Below are 22,421 nucleotides of genomic sequence, written 5' to 3' on the forward strand. Positions count from 1 at the left end.
GGCCTTGGCATTGCGGAGGATTAGGTTTTTTACACAGCAAACCACTCTAGTATTGCAATTTTCCTGAGCCTTAAAAATCCCTTGATCAATACTAAGCAAGGGATATCAGGCATCTCCAACTCCTTTGCAGTGGGACATCTTTTGACAAATGCTTCAGTCAACAATTAAAAAAAAAAAAAACGTTTGACAACTTTTTTAACTGTGCCAAGCTTCCATATTACACCTAGAGTTTCCACATAGTGAGCCCATATCAATAAACTCAGCCTGATCCAGTTTTCTGTTTCTTCCACCATTATCCCACACCCTTAAATTTCATTCCCACATATTCTCTCCAGACTTCTGCTTGAATGAGTAGGTAAACTCATTAAGCTCTTCAGTAGTGTAGCTCACCTCCTCATGGACTACATTTTCTACCTCCCCTCTGGGAGCCTGCTTAGCCTTAAGTCTGGTTAAAGGCCTAGAGGCAACTATTGGTAAGGCCTGAAGGACATCAGTATTGTCTTCCCTGACATCTCCTTTGGAGAAAGTCATGGCTAATTTACAGGATTAATTTCCTTTGTCAAAGGTAGAAAAGGCAATATTTCAGGGGTGGGGGGGAATGCATGTTCTGCTGAGGGTAAAGAGACTATTTCCTTGGGTGAAATAAACCCTTGAAAATCTGAGGATTTGAAGTTCTCAGCCTCAGTAGATCCTCCCACACCCTGTAACAATGGGATCCAAGTTACAGCATCCCATTCTTTACCAATTATGTCCTTACTTTAACCACAGATACCCTCTGAGCCTGGGACTTGAATTTTTACTGTAACTCAGACAATTTTTTTTTAGTAATTTATTTACTTTTATTTTATGTGCACTGGTGTTTTGCCTGCATGTATGTCTGCGTGAAGGTGTCAGATCTTGGACTTACAGACAGTTGTGCGCTGCCATGTGGGTGCTGGAAATGGAATCCGGGTCCTCTGGAAGAGCAGCCAGTGTTCTTAACTGCTGAGTCATCTCTCCAGACCCTAATTCAGCCACTCTTATAATGAAGGCTTCTTATTGATTTTCTACAACTTGAGCTCTGTGGCTGCTGGAGGAAAGATTCTCCTCCAGGACACATTTAGAAACCTTTAGACTGTTTATGTGCATCTGAGCTGGTCAATGTTGACACTGAGTTCACTGTTGGCCTTCACCATATTCTGAGATGTGAGATGCTACTTGATTTTAGCACAGAACTCATTCTTTTCCTTTGTCAGTTTATCCAGAGATGCTAGGAGTAACCAACCAGCATCATTATTTTCCTTATTTTTCACAAATTGTCAAAAGTATTATATACAGAGTCACCAAATCCATTGCCTGTCACAGTCAGTGAGTCAGGACAATCAAATGCATTTGATTCCTTAACTTTGTAAAATAGTTCACCCCCATGGGCTCTCACTACTCCCTGAGTTCCTGGGAGGGGCTTTAACTGTAGATGTTAGCAAATAAGAAAACCTGTTCCAGATACTTTTAAAAAGTCCATCCTTATACTTCTGTGGCTCTAGAACACTTCTGGTAAGAGTCCAGTAGTTGTTCAGTCCATAAGAGTGGTCTTCAGTACACATCAAAATCCCAAAGAAGAAGGCTAGTGAAAGAAAGGACGTGCCAGTCAGATCGAGGAAGGTAAGCAAAGAGAGGAAGCTTCCTTCTCCCATGTCCTTTCTATAGGCTGCCAGCAGGATGTGTGGCCCAGACTAACGGTGGCTCTTTCCACCTCAAAAGATCTGGATTAAAAGTAGATCTTCCCATTTCAAGTAATTATACAAGAAAATTTCCCTTACAGGTGTATCCAGCCAATTACATTTTAGTTAATTCCAGATGTAGCCTAGTTGACAACATAGAACAGCCATCACAACAGTATTACTTAAAAATGATAACTTGGTGCTTTAAAAAAAAGTTCCTGGCACTGTATGTGTCTCCCACTTGCAGTGTATTCTCAAATTCCCAAATAATCTAGGGAGACTGCACTGTGCCAAAAATGTATTCTCTGGCTTCCTCTCTAACACTTGCCAAAACTCAAAAAGTAAGTAAAAGCTAATAAAGTGAATTTACATGGCAACAGATAAGCTAGGACTACTGGTTTTTGTTCATTTGCTTGATTTTTTTTTTAAATTATCCCTCTACATTATATATTTTGTGACTTTTCTATTAAGTGTTAAAACAAAAAATGAGAACTAGCAGCATGTGATATAGACTGCCATGGTACAAGGAGGCTGCTGGAACTGTGGAACACACCCGGATGTAAGGAGCGGACTTGGCTCACATTCACAGTGACTGGGCAACCAAGAGCTACTTGAATACTGTGTCACACAAGCAACAAGGAAAAATGTCTGCCTAGCCATGGGATATGGTGGAGACTAAGAGAGGATTTTAGAAATGAATTGGGAACGATTAGAGGTATAGCAAACCTTCCCTTCTCAGCCCCAAATGGCAACAAATAGGATCTTTCCTCTGCTCTCACAGGTTGACCTGCTGACATGAGTTAGTCTACTACATAATGCTAAATGCATTTATACCTAAGGTAATATACACATCAAAGCTGTCATCAAAAATCTTAACGACGAGATGCCAACTCTGAAACAAACTAGAATACTGACAGTGCAAGGGGTCCCAAGACAGAGCATTAAAACATATGACACCATCGCCCATGGTAAGGGACATGCTGATTGTCTAGAGTTAAAAAAACACAGGTGTGGTGGTACACATCGTTAATCCTAGCATTCCAGAAGCAGAGGCTAGTGGATCCCTGTGAGTCTGAGGCCAGCCTAGTCCACATCGTGAGTTCTATGCCAGCCATGGCTACATAGTGAGACCCTCTCTGGAACAAAATGAGAAAACACAGTATTTTCATGACATAATGCCATTACTTAGTATGCTAAATTTAAAAATTATTTTAAAAATTAGTACTCTCCAATAAAACCATTCAAGGCAACAGCCATTATTGGCAGTACAGGTTAATTTTAATACATTTCATTATGATTAGAAACAAGTTATCAACAAAGTTTTTGTTTCTGAAGATTAGAAATCTTAGTTTTCAATAGAAATTTCTACAGAAATTTAATTTAGATAATTTTGGTAAATCCATAACATCTTACATTTACTTTTGACATCTGCATGATTAACATTTTAAGCTTATATTTAAAGTTATAAATTATATGATCAAAATGGTGCTGAAAAATAATCACTGTTACCTATAAAGAAGTTTCCCAAAGCTCTTAATTTTCAAAGTCTGACTTGGTTTGTGTAGCAGTAACTTTTTGTTTAACATGCTACACGTCAAACTTCCAAATATCAATAGTTGGTTTTTTTGATAGTCTTGCCATTTTTATTTTAAATACACATATGTGATACATTCCTTCAAGTGTTGTTTCTTAACTATGAAGCTTTCTAAAACAGTGGTTCTCAACCTGCAGGTCACGACTCACTTGGGGGGGGTCAAATGACCCTTTCACAGGGATTGCCTAAGATCGTAGGAAAACTCAGATATTTACATTATGATTCCTAACAGTAGCAAAATTAGAGTTATGAAGTAGCAACGGCAATAATTTCATGGTTGGGGATCACCACATGAGGAACTAACTGTGTTAAAGGGTCACAGCATGAGGAAGGTTGAGCACCACTGCTCTAGGATAAAGGAAGATGACAAGGACAGGGAAGTGGTCATGTGATTGCCTGCTTGGGTGTATAAAAACAGACATCTTCATCAAGTCTAAACTGCCAAATTCTTGAGGGTTTCTGGCTTGTCTTCAACATTACATAGACACTAATGTATCCGTCAATAATAACTTCATCCGTGTTTTACAACGTGTGTCTTGGTTGGGGAAGCTTCATCCCATTAAGATTTACTATCATAATAATCCCATGCTAATAGAGAGGAATTTCACAATAGCTCCAGATCTGCCCACTTAGAAATAAGAACTTGGCACAGCACTGGAGAAGGTCCTCACACACAGAAAGCCTGAAGCCTTACCTCTGTTTTTCTCGAAGATTCTTATGCTTTGCCTCCACATCTTCCCGAGCTCTCTGCAATCCATCCTGGAGAAGGAGACTTTAGTTGAGTAGAAACATAAGGACACTGAATTGATGCAAACTGAGCTGATACCCTATTACCTGAAGGTTCCGGGGCAGCAGTGGCTGCTCAGTTTGTCTAATGCAGTTCACATGATAGGAACTCCGCAGACGCACAGTTAATAGGTTATAATCCAATGTTTCCAGAATGCACACTGAGCCCAAGTCTATCGTTTTCGTTGCACACATTCTAAGAGCTCTCCCTGCCTTCATTTCAGTCCCTATCTGGTCGATGGGTTTTGACACAAACTACATGAAAACCTGAGTAAGGTATTCAGTGCATATAGGCTCTGACTTTTGTGTGAGGGAACAGGAATCCTAGATTTTGCAATCACTTAGGCATATTTCAGGAAGAAAAAGTAGCAATAACTTTTGTTAGTATCCCTCCTGACATGTCTCCTCCTTATCAAATTCTGGACTAACACTTCCCAAATGTTCCCTTTATAGGTTCCTCAGGCTTTTTTCTTTTAGAGTGCTCTAAAGCCAGCCGACAGCCTGTCTCTCTTTTAATCTGATATACACTGGCTTACTCCCCCGATCCTTATCTCTAACATGTTTCCATTCTCTCTACTTTAGGCTGCAAAGGAAGAGTTCATTATTACTGTTCTCATAGATAAGAGTAGGTTTTTCTGGAGACTAGTCAGGAAGAGAAAGAGATCAGTAGGAGACAAAGGGGACAAAAGAGGATAATGGAGGTGAATGTGATCAAAATGCATTCTATGCATGTATGCAAATATTATAATGAGACTCATTATCGTGTATAACATATGCTAATTAAACCTTTTTTTGAAAAAGCATAGACATTGCCACCTTTAATTCCTGTAATTGGAAGGCAGAGTCAGGCAGATCTCCGTGAGTTTGAAGGCAGCCTGGTCTACAGAGCTAGTTTCAGGACAGCCAGGGCTGCACCAAGAAATCCTATCTCGAAAAACAAACAAACAAACAGACAGACATTTAAAGACCTTCACTCGCCACAGATGACCAGTGGTATCTCTTGGTGGTGGCACTCTTTGGATGGCTGCATCACTGATAGAACACCACTTTCACTACCTTTCAAGTTAAAAACAGGGGTGGGGTGGGGATAGAGTGCAAAGAATTTCAAATAAAGCTGCTTGGAAGCATGGAAGAAGAGGTCAAGAGTTCGGGTCATTCTGCTTTGCTGTCTTCTCTGCACTAAAGTGACCATGACACTTCAGGGCTACAAAGCTCTGGTCAAAGACAGCACACTCTTCCAGGCAGAGCACTCTGCACAGGGACAGACAGAAAAAAGACCCTGGCCTGCGAGAGTCTTTCTCTCAGCTCTCATATAGAGAAGGCAAAGGCACTGATGCTCTTGGGGGAAGGAGGGGGGCTTAAATTATAAATAAATAATAAATAGATAGATAGATAGATAGATAGATAAGTAAATAAATAAATAAAAGTAATATAGGTCTACTTTTTCCTTAAAAATGAAAGCAAGAATGTAAGAACCTTGAGAAAGCCATGATTTTGCTTTGTTTTGGGACACCCACACACACCAGTCTCTGTCTTCATCCCTTCTGCGTGACAGATCGGCTGGAGACTTTATTAGACAGAGCCCTGACTCGTGGAGCTAAGACCAAATCATTGCACAGATTGATTTATTTAATCTGTAGAAGAGGCGACAGAGAAAGCGGAAGGCAGTGACTGCTCTCCGCATTCCTGCTCATCTCTCTGCACGAACGCAAGCAGCTGCAGTACCTCATGCATCACCACAGTGGAAGCATTATGCCGTGGCTTTGGCAAAGGCCGACTTGCAGTGCGTATCTTGCAGCAATATTCTTTTTTTTTTTTTTTTTTTTTTGGTTAGCTGCAGTATGCTATAATTAATAATTATAGTTCTTTATATTGTGCCTTACTCGTGGGCATATTACATGGATTACAGAGATTGTTTATGAACTCCGCAGACCGACTCACAAGAAAAGAGCTTTGTAAGCTGGAAGCATTGTGATTAATATTCATAATTATGGTCTATGATTCCTAGCACTGGGAAGAAGGATTGCTTATTAGCCCCCTTCTTGCATTCCCCATTTATCTGGTCCATGGAGAGCTACAATTTGAGTAGATATTTCTGAGGATGCTTCATAGGCTAGATATTTTTCTGCTATCTTTTCATTATTTTCTTTTTCTTGTACTGTTTTCCTTTTCATTTTGAACAAACCGGCAATAAAGCTCTTTCTCCCTGCTCCAAATTCACCCCAGATTCTGACATCTCTGCTCACCTCACCCCTTCCCCCTTCTCTCTGGGTTTCCTCTCCTCTCTCTACACTCACCTCATCCGTTTCCCTGTGCTGAAACTGCCTTCATCTTTTCAGCTTGTCTGTATTTGTGTTTAGAAAGTACGTGATCAGGGACAATGGGGCAAAGGAGAAAGGCAAGTGGCATTCCTTGCCACTGAGGATGACTTTTTGCATGTCGTACCTCGGTGGAAGACAAAGAAATTCTGTTGGGCTGGCTTCCTTTGACTTGCAATTCTTTAAACCTGAGTTCAGCTGGAAACAGAGGCATCACAGTCACAACACAGAGAGATTCTTCCAAGCCATTTCTAAGCATGTCTTTTCTATGCTTGTAACCCTGACCCCCGCAGATGGCACAGGGACCACAATTTGAAACCACCTGTTCCTCTCAGAGATCTTACTCATTTTAACTCTTTTATCTGAGGCAGATGAAAGATGCTGTTGTGGGTAACAGTGCCTGCTCGGCAAGCATCAGGAGCTGAGTTTGAATCCCAACCACCAACATCAGAAGCAAGGAAAGACTGCCTGTTTATACAACTCCAACACTGTGGGGCAGAGACAAGCAGATCCAGAAAGCTCACTGGCCGGCCAGCCAAGTTCAAAAGGAAGGGTGAATGCATATCCCAAATAAGAGGCAATTTTCACCTTTAAGATGAGCTAACACAGCATCCTGGCATCCGGAGTTTCTAACATCTCAATTAATTGATAATATGCTAGGGACTGTGCTGGCTAGCTTTATGTCAACAAGGCACAAGCTATAGTTATCTGAGACAAGGGACGCTCAACTGAGAAAATGCCTTCAGAAGATCTGGCTTCAGGAAAGCCTATAGAGCATCTTCTAAATTAGTGGCTGATGTGGGAGGACCCAGTCCATTGTAAGGAGGACCACCCTGGTGGTCCTGAGTTCTATATGAAAGTAGGCTGAGCTGCTTAAGGCAGCTCCCCTCCATGGCCTCTGCATCAGCTCCGGCCTCCAGGTTTCTTCCCTGTTTGAGTTCCTGCCCTCACTGCTTTTAATGATGAAGTGCTTTATGGAAAAGTAGATGAAATCAACCCTTTCTTCCCAAAGTTGCTTTTGGTGTTCCATCATAGCAACAGTAACCCTATCTAGTACAGGGTCATACTTAAGATACAAATTATAGTTCAGTGAGATGGCCAGGCGATAAAGGTGCCTACCATCAAGCTAGACAATCTGAGTTGGATCTCCAGAACCTGCATCATAGAAGGAAAGAAATGACTCCTGAAAGTTGTTCTCTGATCTACACACACACACACACACACACACACACACACACACACACACACACACACACACATGGTGGCAGGTAATTGTGAAAAGGGTACTAAATTATATCATAATTAAACCAGAGATATAGAGTGTACTTTAAGTTCTAGAGAAGAGAGCTACACTGACTGGCAGTGACGGTACCCACAATGCCTAGAGCAGTGTTTTCCTGAGAATAAGTGCTCATTCACATTTGCTAAGTGGCTGACCATAATGATCTGGATGGAGAAACCCATATACCCATTTTTATTGCTTCTTCTGCATCCTTAACTTCAGTTTTAAACTTCCCTTTGAAAGAAGATGGAGCATAGTGGTACTTTCTGGAAAGAAGAAAAGAACATAATCAAGTCAGATTATCATTTTAATGTACATTAATAAGAGAACATTCTTCAATAAGACTATATACTCCAGAGACAGGCAATTGTTAAGAAAGAAATATTCATTGAGTAAGTCCCATCCAGCTAGTGCATTAGCAGACTTTATACCTATGAAAAAAAATCACTTCTCTTTTAATGCATGATAATTTTACTTCAGGAAAATTCAGTCAGGAAACTACAAGTCAAGAATGAGATAAAATTCTCTTACCACACATGTGTTCACTTACACATGTAAAACAGGAAAACTCTCAACAAGGGAAGACGAGATCACCCAACTGCTCCATTGTCAAAGTTTCTCTTTAATATACATAGTCCTCTCACTCAGATCATCACTGACACTGGATAAATGGCTTCTCCCAGTCCCCAAGCAATTATCTCAACCTGACAGGCTCAGAAAAACACATAAAAATTCATTTGACCTACTAAAAGCCCCACTTTCTGCTGGATTAATGAAGAATCCATTTTTAAGGTCAATTGTTTCAGAATAGCAAGAAGATTCTAGAATAATCAAGGAAAAAAATGTATGTATATATCTAAGTATCTGTGAACTCAAGGAAAACAAAACAGGAGTAAGATCAGAGTCGGGGCACCTTCCAAAGAGCTGTTGACCAAGGAGGCTCCAGAGGCCCTCAAAAGAATACAGGCAATTGCTTCTGCTGTTGGTTGCCCACAAGAACAAGCCGCTAAGACCCTACTGCTAAAGGTGACACATGCTTTAGTCACAGGACATTGAAAAAGCAAGCTGGAACTTGTCTGGAAGCTTCCTCCCTGCTGGCTAGCTTTCACTGTGCTGGAAGGTGCTAAGGAGGCTTCTGGGAAGAATTATCATCAATAGTCACACAGCTGTGGACTCTAGCCAGGCAAGATGAGCTCCACTTGTGCCACAGTGGCAGTCTGTTATGGGAGTCGCTGACTGCCTTCATGCTGGACTTGATGACTGCTCCATGGGAGAGAATTCACATCCAGTAGCACAAAACCTGGCCAACAGCCTACAGCTTGGGGCAGTCATCGGCCCTAATGGGGAAGCTGGTGTTGTTATTTTGCTAAATGAACACAAAGCGCCTGTCAAACTGTCTCCTAAATAGCTATGTTTATGCTCACAGAATAGCGCTACTGTCTGCTTTGGCCAGAGAAGCTTTTCTGCGGTGGTCAGCAGAGACCACAGAAACTCCTCTCTTGTCAAAGCACAGAGAATAAATAACTTGGAATGACAAGCCATAAACAGCCCATCTATAACCTTGTCTCCAAGACTCAGGGAGCAGAGCAGAAGAATCAGAAAGAGTGTAAGCACCAAAGAAATTGGGTGGATGGAAAGGATGCATGGCTAACTTCTGAGCATGACATGGCGCTGTAGTCTGAAGGCCCAGCGGCTGCGGGTAAATGCTAAGATCTGCACAAGATCAGACCCATCGGCACCCTGCCGTGGAAGTGGGAGGGGTTCATGGGAATGCACTGCTCTTTGAGGATTTATACACAGATAACAGCTGCTGGAGGCGTGAGCTGGATAGTTATTTTGTCAACTTGACACAAGCCGTGGTCATCTGGAAGGAGGGACCTTCAACTGAGAAAATGCCTCCTTTAGAAAGGCCCATGATCATGTCTGTGGTATATATTCCAGATAAGTGATTGATGTGGGAGGGCCCAGCACACTGTGGGTGGTGCCACCCCTGGGCAGTGGTTCTGGTTAGTATAGAAAAGCAGGCTGAGCAAGACAGTAAGCAACTTTCCTTCCTGGCCCCTGCTTCAGTTCCTGCCTCTGGATTCCTGCCTTCAGTTCCTGCACTGATATCCCTTCATGGTGCACCAGAAGTATAAAAATGGAATAAACCCTTTCTTCCCCATGGTCATGGTGTTTATCACAGCAATAGCCGAGAAAACTAGGACTGGAAATACATTTTCATCAGTGGTATAGTAAGTTCTCACTCATGGTCCTGTAAACAAGCCTAATGAAATTCACACACACACACACACACACACACACACACACACACACACACACACACACACGGTAGGAGGGGTTGCTTGGGAAGAGAAAGGAGATTAATAGAGACAAGAGAAAGTAATAAAGGTTGAAATAGATCATGTTCATGTGTGAAGGTGTCATAATGAAATTCATTATCATTACAAATAATATGTTAATAAAAAACTCAAAGAAGAAAGCTTCTTTGTGAACTAGGACCCCTGATGTGGTTAAAGCTATAGGCATTTAGAGAGGATTCTTGGAACCTGACCCTTAAATCATCATAGAAAGAAACATTCTAAAATGTCAGGCTTACAACTCTCACTCTGTACTTTTTTGCTCACACTCCTATTGACTCAGGAGCTCATCAGTCACTCAGCATCTCATCTTCAAAAGCATGGGACAGCCAGTTTTAAGTGTCAACATGACTGGGCTACAAGCTGCCCAGAGAGCTGGTAAAATGTTTCTTGTGAGTGTATCTGTGAATGAGTTTCTGGAGGAGTGGACTATTTGAAAGGGTAAGCCAGCAAGGAGAATCATTGATTGTCTCTACACTGAATGTGCATTGCACTAAGTGTGCCCCAGGGTGGTCAAACTATAGCCCCTGGGCCAGACTGAGAGCCACTGGTTTCTTCCAAGACAGCCTCACGTCTAATACACCTTTTTGAGGGTTTTTAAATTAAAGGGGGAAAAAAAGAATATGCAAATGTGTCTATGTACTTACTAACATGCTTCCTACAGAAACAGCCTAGCAATTCACTGGCAAAAGCCTTTAAATCATGGCCTCATCTAGAAATGCTTTTATATGTTCTGACTTTTTTAAAGTGTTTTTTTTTTAAGATTTGTTTTTGTTTTTATTTTTATTTACTGGTATGAGCCTATGTATATGTCACATGTGTGCGGGTGCCTGCAGAGGCCCATAGAGTATATCAGATTTCCTGAAGTTAGTTAGCAGGCTGTTAATGGGTGGTAGGAGCTCAACTCAGGTCCTCTGGCATAGCAGCAGCAAGACTATTACCACTGAGTTGTCCCTCCAGCCCCATACACTAACTTTAAACAGTGAAAGCAATAAAATGCAAATTCTTCATGGATTGCTGACACAAACAGGTCATGCATCAATTAAATGGTTGGTAGCTAGAGTCTGTTAACAGTTTATTGATGATTCTCTTCCATTATCTAAACAGATGCAGTACAGACGTACACAAGACACAACAGCTTCATGATCAACTGGGCTTCCCAGAGTCTTTCTGCCTGGGATCAAGCCAATATTGTAGCCCTTCTAGGAACGTAAAGTTGAACCAATTACATTTGCAGCAATTCCATTTCATCTGTCGCTGAATGACAGTGATGGTACCAATCTCACGGGGTTGTTAGAGGAAGTAAAATTTAACACATTAAAGAACTTAAAACAATATTGGTTCACAGTATAGGTTGTTAATGTCTAATCCCTCTAGTTTGTGTTTTAGAGAAGAAATACATCGGGGACTGAAAGTGAATTGCTTTTCTTCTCATAATTAATGTGAAAAACTTGTAAAATTTGATGAGTGACTAACATGAAAATGAAAATATTTTAAAAGTAACTAAATGTTTGGACTGTATGCTTGCCCTTTTTTTTGTCACCTTGACACAAGGTAGTCAGTCATCTGAGAGGGGGAAACGTCAGTGAGAAAACGCCTCCTGCAGATTGGGCAAGCTGGCCTATAGGCATTAGCCTAATTAGTGATTGACATGAGAGGGCCCAGCCCATGGTGGGCAGTGCCACCCTAGGGCTGGTAATCCTGGGTGCTACAAGAAAGCAGACTGAGCAAGCCATGAAGAGCTAGCCAGTAACAGCACCCTTCCATGGCCTCTGCATCAGCTCCTGCCTTCAGGTTCCTGCCCAGTTTGAGTTCCTGTTCTGACTTCCCCCAGTGATGGACGGTTACCTGGATTTATAAATGAAGCAATCCCTTTCCTCCCCAATTTGTTTTTGGTCATGGTGTTTTGCATAGCAACAGAAACCCTAACTAAGACAGACTGGCTGTGCGGCCCAGTGGGAGAATGCTTACTTAGAATACCCAAGGACCTGGGATCTTGCTCTAGCACAATAAAAACAAAACACACCGCAACAGGAAAAGCAAATGGCATCCTGTATTCTTGCACCACAGGTTCAACTGGCATTTATTCTAAGATCTAACTTTGTAGCTCTCATTACTAACTTCCATGTCCATTTTGAGTGAAGCTAAGATTGACCACTGAGAAGAAATACCTCTAAAATCTAAGGAGACATTATAATCAGTCTGTTCCCTTGGTTTTTCTTTTACACTGAATATTGCTCATTCAAAGCATAACCTCAGTGTAGTCCAAATTAGTCTCTACTATACTCAGAGAACAGCAAATCTAAGTTTGAAGGCATACAATTATTGGTGACCGTATCCTGAAATTATGATTTGCTTTTAAAAATCATGTTCTAATCATAGACTTTATCTGGTTTGAATCATTCATTTTAGGTCAAATTATATTTTACAATCAAAATGAAATTAAGGGGATATTGTTTAAACAATGAAGCAATTTTTCAAAGAATGTGAATTAAACTATTCAAGCATTTTTTTTTTTTTGTACAAAGTAAAGGTGGCACTAGAGGTGTCCACTCTGCATTAGTGCTTAATTTAAAATAATAGGCTGAAAACTGAGTGAAATAACCTGATCCCAGACGATCTGCATTACTGGTCTATAACTTCAACTTTGGAATTGTTTGTGACAATTTAAGCAAACTCTGTGCGTACATTTCTAAAATTTTAAGGTGGTAAATCTGTCCATGCTCACAAACGAAAGAACGGTTGTTCAGATCTCCACTCCCGAAATGGAAGCCTCCACCACACTGGTACTTCTTTGTGTATCCCTCGACTCCCTGCTAATGATATCTCACAGGAAAAGAGTTGGAGTAATGCATCCATCCACTGGAGGACAGGGAAAGGACCCCCCCTAGCTCTTAGTTTCTTAGTCCCCCATCTGAGGCCACAGGATGTGTGGAGGCCCTGGCTCAGGCCTCTTATCTCAGTGGCTAGGGTTTTTCTCACATCTACCCACTTCTGCCCACACCTCAAGGGCAAGGTGAAGTTAAGGCAGCTGGAAGGGCTCCTTGAATTGACTCTCTGCATACCCAAGTACAAAGCAGTGATTGGGGAAAGGTCGGGTGTGCATCCATCCTTCACTGTGAAAACAGCCTGACAGCATCATGCCGGACTAGCTCTGTCTTCTGTCCAGCCATCCCAGGTCTGCCTCCCAGAACTTTACCAATCACATGTCAGCCTTTCATGTCTGCACTCTGCAGAGTACTCTCCCCTCCATGGGAAAATCCTCAGGTCTCTCAGTGGTCTGTGGCAGATAGCTAGTCCCCATGAAAGAGATATATTTCAGCAGCATGTATCACTCCCAATGGATCTGATTCTGGACTTCTCCCTCTAGACACAGTTGATTAAGTACTGTGACTATTTTGTTCTACAGCTAAGTTACATAACCACATTTAGCAACCATGACACACTACGAAATAAAACCAGCCTTCTGGGTCAATTACAGCACCGACACACTATCAGGTCTGTGTTTGCATAGTACAGTTTTAAAAGTCTAGAGGCTGATCTGTCGATTATTTACCTCATATTTGCTTACTGAATTCCAACCCTTCACACCCTGTTTCTGGTACTGCTTATACAGTCTATCTCCACTAGGCCAGGGTCAACTATGAATTAAGAAGCATTCACGCTTGGTTTTTTTAGTCAAGTTACTAATGAAAATACTGAAGAGAGTATGATGAAGGAGAAGCAGCTAGTGGCACCCAGGGACACACATGTGCATAATGGCTGCTTCCTGGCAGTATGGAGTCAAGCATGTCACTTCGGAAGGTGAATGCAAACATGCCAGGATGGGAACAACAATTGTTCCCTGAAAGTGATTCAGGTTTAAAACTCAGCCTACTGAAATTTCCTCAGAAAATGGAAACAAAACATCTTCTGGTTTTGAACATTTTTTCTTCACCAAACTCACTAAGAGGAATCATTTGAAAAAGACGGGCTGATTAATCCAGGAGATCCTTGGTACCTCCCACAAGAAGGAGACTGATGGAGAGGAAACATGTCTGACATTTACTAGGGAATGAACAGCCTGACATGGTCTCAGCCTGTGCACACTTTCCTTTCAAAAGATGAGCTTCAGTATAAACAGAAACCAAAATTAAAGCTCGTGAGAAATCCACTTGTGTTTAGGGAGGGCACAGAATCAAAACGATCTGTATTTTTAATATTACATCTCTGTGAGGAATTTTAAAGCCCCAGGCTAGAAGCTGATTTTTCATGACACCATGACAACATAATAGATGGTGAAGGTCTTTTATCAAAAGTTAATGTGATATAAGAGGAAAGAGCACCAAATTTGGATTGATTTAAAAAAAAAAAAAAAAAAGCCCAGAGCCAGAAGATTTGCGTTTTTGTGCACATCTCTTAACATAATGATGATTTAAAACAAAACAAACCCCCAAAGAATCACTGCAGAAAACAATATAGGTAAACAGCACATATTTAACCAGCATGCAAGCATTGTTTCTCCCTGTGGATGGTAAGCTCCTTAAGTGAGAATCACTCTCCTGTGTACACTACAGTCTGACTCACAGATTAGGCTAATCTCTTGTACAAATTAATGACCACCCAGAAAAAAACAGCAGAGGTAAGAAAAGACCATTGTAACTGCATGAATAATTGGGCAAGACCGATTCCATATCATGAAAATTCAAGCTTAATTTTTACACTAAAATATATAAAAATAAGGGGCTGAGAAATGGCTAAGTGGTGAAGAGCACTGACTGCTCTTCCAGAGGTCACTGGTTCAATTCCCAGCACCCACATGGCAGCTTACAACTGTCTCTAATTCTAGTTCCAGGGATCCAATGGCCTCTTCTGACCCCAATGGGTTCTGCAGTCAAGTGGTACATAGACACACATGCAGGCAAAATACCTATACACATAAAATGATAAAATAAAAATAACTAAAAAGAAGAAAACATTTAATTCATACATATATATTATAAATGAGTTAGGTATTTTATGTCTGCTCATTCTATATGTATACCATATACAAATGTAAGTCAGGCACTGCTTCATGATAGGGATACTGTATTATAGTCTGGGAACTGTGTCATCAGCCATAGAGTGTACTTACAACACTAAGACACTACTATCACCATTAAGTGGTAAAAATTGTATGGTATCACTATCATATAAACTCATCCTGAAGAACACCATTATGTGTAACAATACCGTATGAAGCTTAATAGTTCAAATGTACTACGTAAACAGAAAACACATCCAGTTGTGTTCTCTGCATGGAAACAATCACAACTAACGCACTAAAGTGAATAAGCAATTCCTATTAAGGGTCCTTATCACACTTAGCATATTCCCTGCATGGTTCAGTCTTTCCTGAGAGCAATGTGAAATGCTTACCACCAGTCGATGCCTTCATCTTGAGAATTTAAGGAGTTATATCAATTGTATATGTAAAAACCCCGGGAAAATAATCAAAAGGAAACATGTTACCTCGGTTTGTAAAGGGAATAATATAGGTGCTTGGTCTGAACTCTTTTGGCTTGAATAAATATTCTCATCCGAGGATCAAAATACAGAATAGCTGTGTAGGCTCTGAAAGACCGTCTCTCTGGAAGGCTGAAATAGAGAATGCCAAAGGTCACAGAGTAGAGAGAACACTTCTCTCTGCGAAGGAAAAACAATCAAATGTTCTACTACTAAGCGTTGTCTTCGTTATTTCTCTGTTGTTGTGATAAAACACTCTGACCAAGGCACCTGATCTAAGGAAGAAGTGACACAACAGGGCAGCAGGGCACCAAGCAGCAGGCATGTTGGCTGGAGTTGGCAGCTAAGAGCTTACATCTCAAACCACAAACAAAAAGCAGGGGATGGCCTGGGCTTTTGAAACCTCCAAGTCCACAGCCCCAGTGACACAGTGCCTCCAACAAGGCCACACCCCTCCTTCCCAAACAGCTCTACCAACTGGGCATGTTCAAACATATGAGCCTATGGGGTTCATTCTTACTCCTATAATCTGGATGCTCCTAGAACTTCTTTCTGGAACTAAGGATGCTGCCCACACCAGCAGATCTTACAACACTCACTGCATTAAGTCTCTCAACAGAAGGCAAACATAGATAACAATTTTTTCAAATTTGTTGGCAACTAACTAATTCTAAGAAGACATACCAGTCACAGAAAATATTTACATTAACTGACCCAGCAAGTGACCCAGAAGAACAAAATCAAGCAAATAAGCAATGTAATCTCCCTGCTCAAACGTAAGTGATTGTAGGCTTGCACTAACAAAAGGAATTTCTGCTAAGCAGTTGTGAAGAGAGAAATACAATGAAAAAAAAATGTCTCACTAGCTTTCTGAATTATGAAAGGGACATATACAACTGAATTCCTCATGTACAACAAGTATTAAAGTAAGTACTTCCGGTCAGCTGAAAGGGGACTCTAACATGATGGGTGAAAGAAGAGAAGGATGAAGAATAGCAAGACAACAAATCAGGAGTAAAAACGATGTCAGCAGCCTGAGGAAAACTCCTGTGGTAAACTGCATGCTGCTGGGAAGCTTCTGGGACACTGAGCTTGTTAGCAGACCTTAAATATTAAAGTCTACTTGTGAGCTGTAAATATTCTCCAATTAGACAAGAAACACAGGACAAAAGCAAACTGAGTCCGGCTTAAGAGGTGCCGTGTTGTGCTTCTAAACCACAGGAAAGGCTCCAATGTTAAAGAGAGAGGAGGACCATTCTCCCTGGTCCAGATGGAGATGATGAAATGGAGCTATGAGTCTATCTGAAGGATCTGCTCAGCAGGTTCTCAGTCCAAGGGCAGAACTTCAAGGGACTCTGGAAACTGAGGTGAAGCCCTAAGTAACCCAAGGCTTTTCTGGTAAGATACAATTTCCTTTGGACACCATCTGAAGCTCAATAAAAGATAGGAAGTTTCTTTCAATTGTTCAAATTTTCTGACATAAATTATGTCAAAGTACCTAGTATGCGGCTGCTATGTCATAAATGTCAATGCACTTTTTAATTTACTTCTAAGTTAGCATACGAAGTAATGAGTTTCTTTATTACAGCATTATCATGCATGTATGTCATCACTAATGCACTTTTAATGTAACAAGAGAAGCTATATGCATTACAGTATTGCACTATGATTATGCAGTTTCATTTAGTAACCCAGGGGTTAGGCAATTAAGTATCTCTTCCCTTAGTCAAGAAAAGAAAAACAGTAGTTCTTCTAATGCTATAAACATTTTACGGTATCCTGTCATTGCTGAAATCTTTTGTGAATTGTGATTTGCAATTGCCCAGAAGCTGGGAACTCCTTATTTGTAGACTTCTCAAAATGGACACACCATTGTCATCTGAAGGTTAAAGTCAAGAGTAATTCAGAGAGACTGCAGATTCCAATCAGTGGTAGAGTGTGCTTGCCACGTATGCACAAAGTCCTTGGTTCAATTCCCACTATAGCAAAAACAACAGCATTATTTAGAACAGAGTGTATGAATTAGAGAAGTATGGTGAGAATTCAAAGTGATTAAACAAGTTCTGGTATACACAGATACCGCTCACTTTCTATATACACACACACAAAAAAAAATTATGTATGAACAATAGGAACAGTAATACTTCTGTTTGTTTTGAGCTCCTGGATGACTTTGTTTTTTTAGACAAAATCTCTGTGTAGTCCTGGTGCTTGCTCTGTAGACCAGGCTGTCCTCAATCCCACAGAGATTCTCCTGCCTGCCCTCCCAGGTGCTAGGATTAAACATATACACCACCATTCCAGTCCTTAGGATGACTTTTGTCCTATAATCTTCTTGCCTCAGCCTCCTTAGGACTGGGATTACAGATGTATCACTATGCTTAGCTAACACTTCTATCTGTTGGTGTTGCGTTTATTAATTCAATACATATAGCTAAATGTCCATACCATGCCTATCAGGGGTCATCAAGACCTCCCTCTGTGAGACAACCCACTGGAAGGACTCATGATTAAGATTTATCACAGATCTATAATGAGGACACACACAGGTGCTGAGAGGAAAGAGAGGAGTCTGGAGCAAGCCATTTCATAGCTTCCTTACTATTTTTCTTTCATATTGCATGAGTTTTTTTTTTTATTGCTATGATCAGATATCTGACAGAAATAGCTTAAAAGAGCAAGGATTTATTTGGGCTCCTGATGCCGGTGAGGTCACTCCATGATCACTTGACCCCAAACACATAGGAGGAGCATCATGGGGACAGAAGAGTGTGTAGCTTTTCACTTCATGGATGATCAGGTAGCAGAGAGCTCAATGGGACAAGGCCTAGATAACACGCCTCCAAGAACCCCTTCATAATGATCTACTTCTACTAGGAAAGCTTCAATTCATAAAGCTTCCACAACCTCCCAAAATACTGATTCATGCTGGAAACCAATGATTCCATTCATGAGCCTTTTGGGAACACAATGTCTGAAGCATAATATTTCCTTTTCACGAAGGTCCACGTAGCACCATCGTCCCCTGCTATGAAAATGCAGCACGTACACACTGTGTCCCATCTGAGGGAAATTCCTGAAAGACTCAGCACACAAGTTCTGGGTTTGGAGGGATCTGGTAGCATAAGCACCTGCTACCTATAGTGCGTCCAAGTTCCAGAGTGCCAGAAGGAAAGTGGGTTTTGGAATAAGTCATTATCCTGCTCCATTTCTGTTGCTGTGAGACAGATCCTGACAAAAGGCAACTTAGGGAAGATAGTTTTTCAGCTAGTAATTCCAGGTTAGTTTATTATGTCAGGGAGGTCATGGTAGGGACTTCAAGCTTCACATCCACTATCAAGATCAGAGTGAGAATATAATGCCTGAGTCTTTGCTTGCCTGCTAGCTTTTTCCTCTCTCGTGTACTTCAAGACTCTGTGCCTAGGGAATGGTGCTGCTCACAATGAGCGGGGTCTTCCTACATCAACTATCAATCAAGACAGTCCTCCCCAGACACGTACATAGGCCAACCAGTTATAGATAATTGGGAATTAAGACTCTCTTCCCGGGTGATCCTAGTTTATGACAAATTGGCAGTTAAAACTAACTGGCAAAGTCCAATCATTTGCACAGTCTAAGCTGCAGCAAGGCAATGTGATCAGTTAAATGAAAGGTTTCATTTCATTCAGTGTTGGAAACGCAAGTTACCAGAAGCCAGCCATGGGCCATCCTTATTAGCCAGCTCTTCTGTGGCTCAGTGCAGCCTTATCTCTTTTCTACTCTTGTGTTTTCTTCAGCTCCTGCTTGTGACGAGCAGAATGGTGATACTACTCATTTTTGAAGTCTGCAGTATAGAGAAAACAGAGCTAACTACAGGACGCCAAGATTTTCATGTTCTGGGCCAGCTCACCCTGGAGCCTCACCTCTTCCCAGCTTGGATGGCCCTTTCGAACTACTCTCAGTTCTCAAACACGGCTCACCCCATCTCATCTCCAGCCCATGTCATGTGCTGTTCCTGTTCACTCTTGGCTAGCTCCTTTAGACCTCTCCAGATGCATCCTGGAAATCTCACTTCCTCTGAAGTCCTTGCACACCTCCAGAGTGGTAAGGCCCTCTCCTCTGTGCTTCCCTCTTTCTGTACCTCCTGTCACAACAGCTGACACTTAGAACTGTCTCTACCTGTGAACGTGTCTCTCCGCCAGGCTGTAAATTCCATGAGGCTAGTGACCTCATCTTTTAAATAAATGTTGGTTGTATGAATGAATGACCACTCATGGCTTCTCTTGCTTAATTCAGAATGAGCCACAGAGCATTCCCTATGTGACAAGGTCTTTTCTTGGAAGACCATCGTCAGTCAGGTGATGCTATCAGATTATAAATAAGGCCATGCACTTGAGGGGCTGACATACAAATGCCCAGTCATCAGGATATCTTCAGAAGACAAAGGACTGCTCTGTTGCTCTCCATTTGTAAGGACCCACATTGCATCTATCTTCAGGGGCTTTTCTTGTCTCATTTCTACACAGCTGTCCCTCCTTTCTGCCTCCTCAGGCTTTGCCAGGGGACTCCGTATCTGTATCGCTGTGTGTTTTCCCTTTTCATTTTCTATTTAATTGACTCTGATAAGAAACGGAAGAGAGCCACTCTCTCCATCTCCCACCCTCCCCACACAGAGTCATGTGACAAACAGGAGTAAAGAGAAAGCCATTTTAAGGCTGCGGAGTCAGGGGAATGCAGTGGGGGAGGGTCAGATTAGAATCAATGTTCTTTTCTCTGCTTAGACTTGAGTGTGTCTGCCATTTGGCTTCTAGGGTCTGCTGTGTCTGCTGGCACAGTAGAGCTGCCCAACGGTAATAAGAACAGGAGAAGGGCACGGATAAGAGAGTGAGGGGTTACAGCCAGGTCTCACCTTTACCTACTGATTCAGATCCCCTGGGACTGGAGTTGGAGAACGTGAGCTCTTTAAGGCTGCCCCCAGATTCCTTCCCTCTATGAAGTTTGGAAGTCACTACCTAGTAGACCTGGCTGGCAGGTGATATGTAAAGCAGAGGAACATGAGAGAGGAGAACGGACTCACGGGTGTTTAGAAATAGAACATGAGCTGAGAAAGCTAGTCCCTACATAGAGCCACAAAGAAAACCAGACAACAGACTCCCATCCAGGGCATCAACTAAGCTACCCCTGTGCTACAGTATGAATGGCCCCATAAAAATTCACACTAAAATTTAAAGTTCATTGAGTGGCCTTAAGAAGTGTGACATCATGGGATCTATAAGAGACGACTGGGTCATCATAAATCCATTCATATGTTCATATATGAATGGCTTAATAGGCTAATGGTTATCTGTAGAGTAGGCCTGTTATAAAAACACCTTTAGCTCTGTCTCTCTCACTGTGTGATATCATCTGATGTTTTGGACACAGTAGAAGGATCCCGACAGAAAGAAGACCTTTACTAGATATGGGCCCACGATCTTAGATCCCCAGCTTCCAGAACCATAAATTCAGTAAACCTATTCCAAATAAATAACACAGCAATATGTATTCTGTTATGGCAACAGAAAATAGACTAAGAAACCTTAAACAGTACCTGGCTGGACATGGACTCTGAATTCCAGGAACTAAGCTAAGTCCTTTTACAGTACCTCAGAGCTGCTATCTGTTATGTATAAAATAGTTATATATCACAACCAAAACTATGTTCCCATAAAGTCTCAACAAGTTGTTATACTTGACATTAACAAAGTGTATATTATCACGAACACAAAAAGCTCCATGAATATTTTTAACTAGTGCAAATTCTGAACTTTGAACAGACTTACCAAATATAATGGTAGGGCATTTATACCTAAGAGAAATGTCAACGGCAAGAGGTAGTTTCAAAGAAAAGTCCTAAGCTCCATGGGGTGGTGAAAGCGCTTCTCTTGAGATCGCCACAGGGTGGCGGGCAGCACATTAGAGCTGGAGCTGAGATCTGTTCCAGCCAGCCTGGTTAAGATGTAAACTAGAGAGCTGGGCAGTGGTGGAGCACACCTTTAATCCCAGCACTCGGGAGGCAGATGCAGGTGGATCTTTGTGAGTTCGAGACCAGCCTGGTTCACAGAGCGAGATCCAGGAAAGGCGCAAAGCTACACAGAGAAACCCTGTCTCGAAAAACTAAAAAGAAAAAAGATGTAAACTAGAGTTGTTATGGAATGCTGCCCAATGATTGTCAATTTAAAAACTGCTGGCAGTTTTGTGCCGCCTAATTTCAAAACATGACAAAGTCACCACTCTGTTTCTCTGTATTATGTCACCAGTCTGGAAGCTGGTGGTTGGAATTCTTCAGTGGCCTGAGTCCCTCAGCCATGGTGGGTTCTAAGAATGAGGCAGGCCTTTATCAAGGACAGCCAATTCCACAAGCCTTTTTTTCTTCTCTTACGGTCAGTTCTTTCACCCAATGTCCTACTTATTGGGGGACATTTAACTTGTAATGTCTACAAGATACTAAGTCATTGAAGGTAATATCTGTACAAGAAATCTACATGTGAAACAGAACAGCTGCCATGAATCATGTGATCGAAACAAGGAAAAGATCAGACTTTCAGAGTTTGAAATGGAAGAGACTGCCGTGGTAATAAAGTCCCTCCTACATTCTGATATAGATCCCCAGTGATCTTCAGGATGGGAAGCAGCTACCACTTCTGCCTTCCTACCATAGTATCCACCATGTCCTTAGAGATCTACCCAGACAACGGCATTCCCGTTAGTCACTTAAATCTAATCCATATGTTGCCTGCCATGTACCGGACACTGACTTAATTTCCTATTGTAGAAACTAACTGTGCTACAGCAAATGCCAGAAAGAAGTGCTGTGAGGGAAAGTGCAAAGCAAGAATGGAAATAAAAGGCAGAGATTCTCCATACAGCAAGTGCTGT

General features: G+C 41.6%; 1 protein-coding gene across 1 annotated transcript in view; it reads right to left on the reverse strand.

Moving 5' to 3' along the window:
- Nucleotides 1-22,421, reverse strand: part of Morc1 (MORC family CW-type zinc finger 1) — a 158,608-nt gene that overhangs the window by 94,612 nt on the left and 41,575 nt on the right. The window contains exons 9-12 of the mRNA XM_037209983.1: nt 15,531-15,656; nt 7,867-7,946; nt 6,526-6,596; nt 3,989-4,053 (exon numbers count right to left, since the gene is read on the reverse strand). Coding sequence (XP_037065878.1) covers nt 3,989-4,053; nt 6,526-6,596; nt 7,867-7,946; nt 15,531-15,656 — 342 coding nt within the window. The remainder of the gene's footprint in view (nt 1-3,988; nt 4,054-6,525; nt 6,597-7,866; nt 7,947-15,530; nt 15,657-22,421) is intronic.

This window comes from Peromyscus leucopus, chromosome 12, assembly GCF_004664715.2.
Source record: "Peromyscus leucopus breed LL Stock chromosome 12, UCI_PerLeu_2.1, whole genome shotgun sequence".
In the NCBI taxonomy this organism is placed as follows: Eukaryota; Metazoa; Chordata; class Mammalia; order Rodentia; family Cricetidae; genus Peromyscus; species Peromyscus leucopus.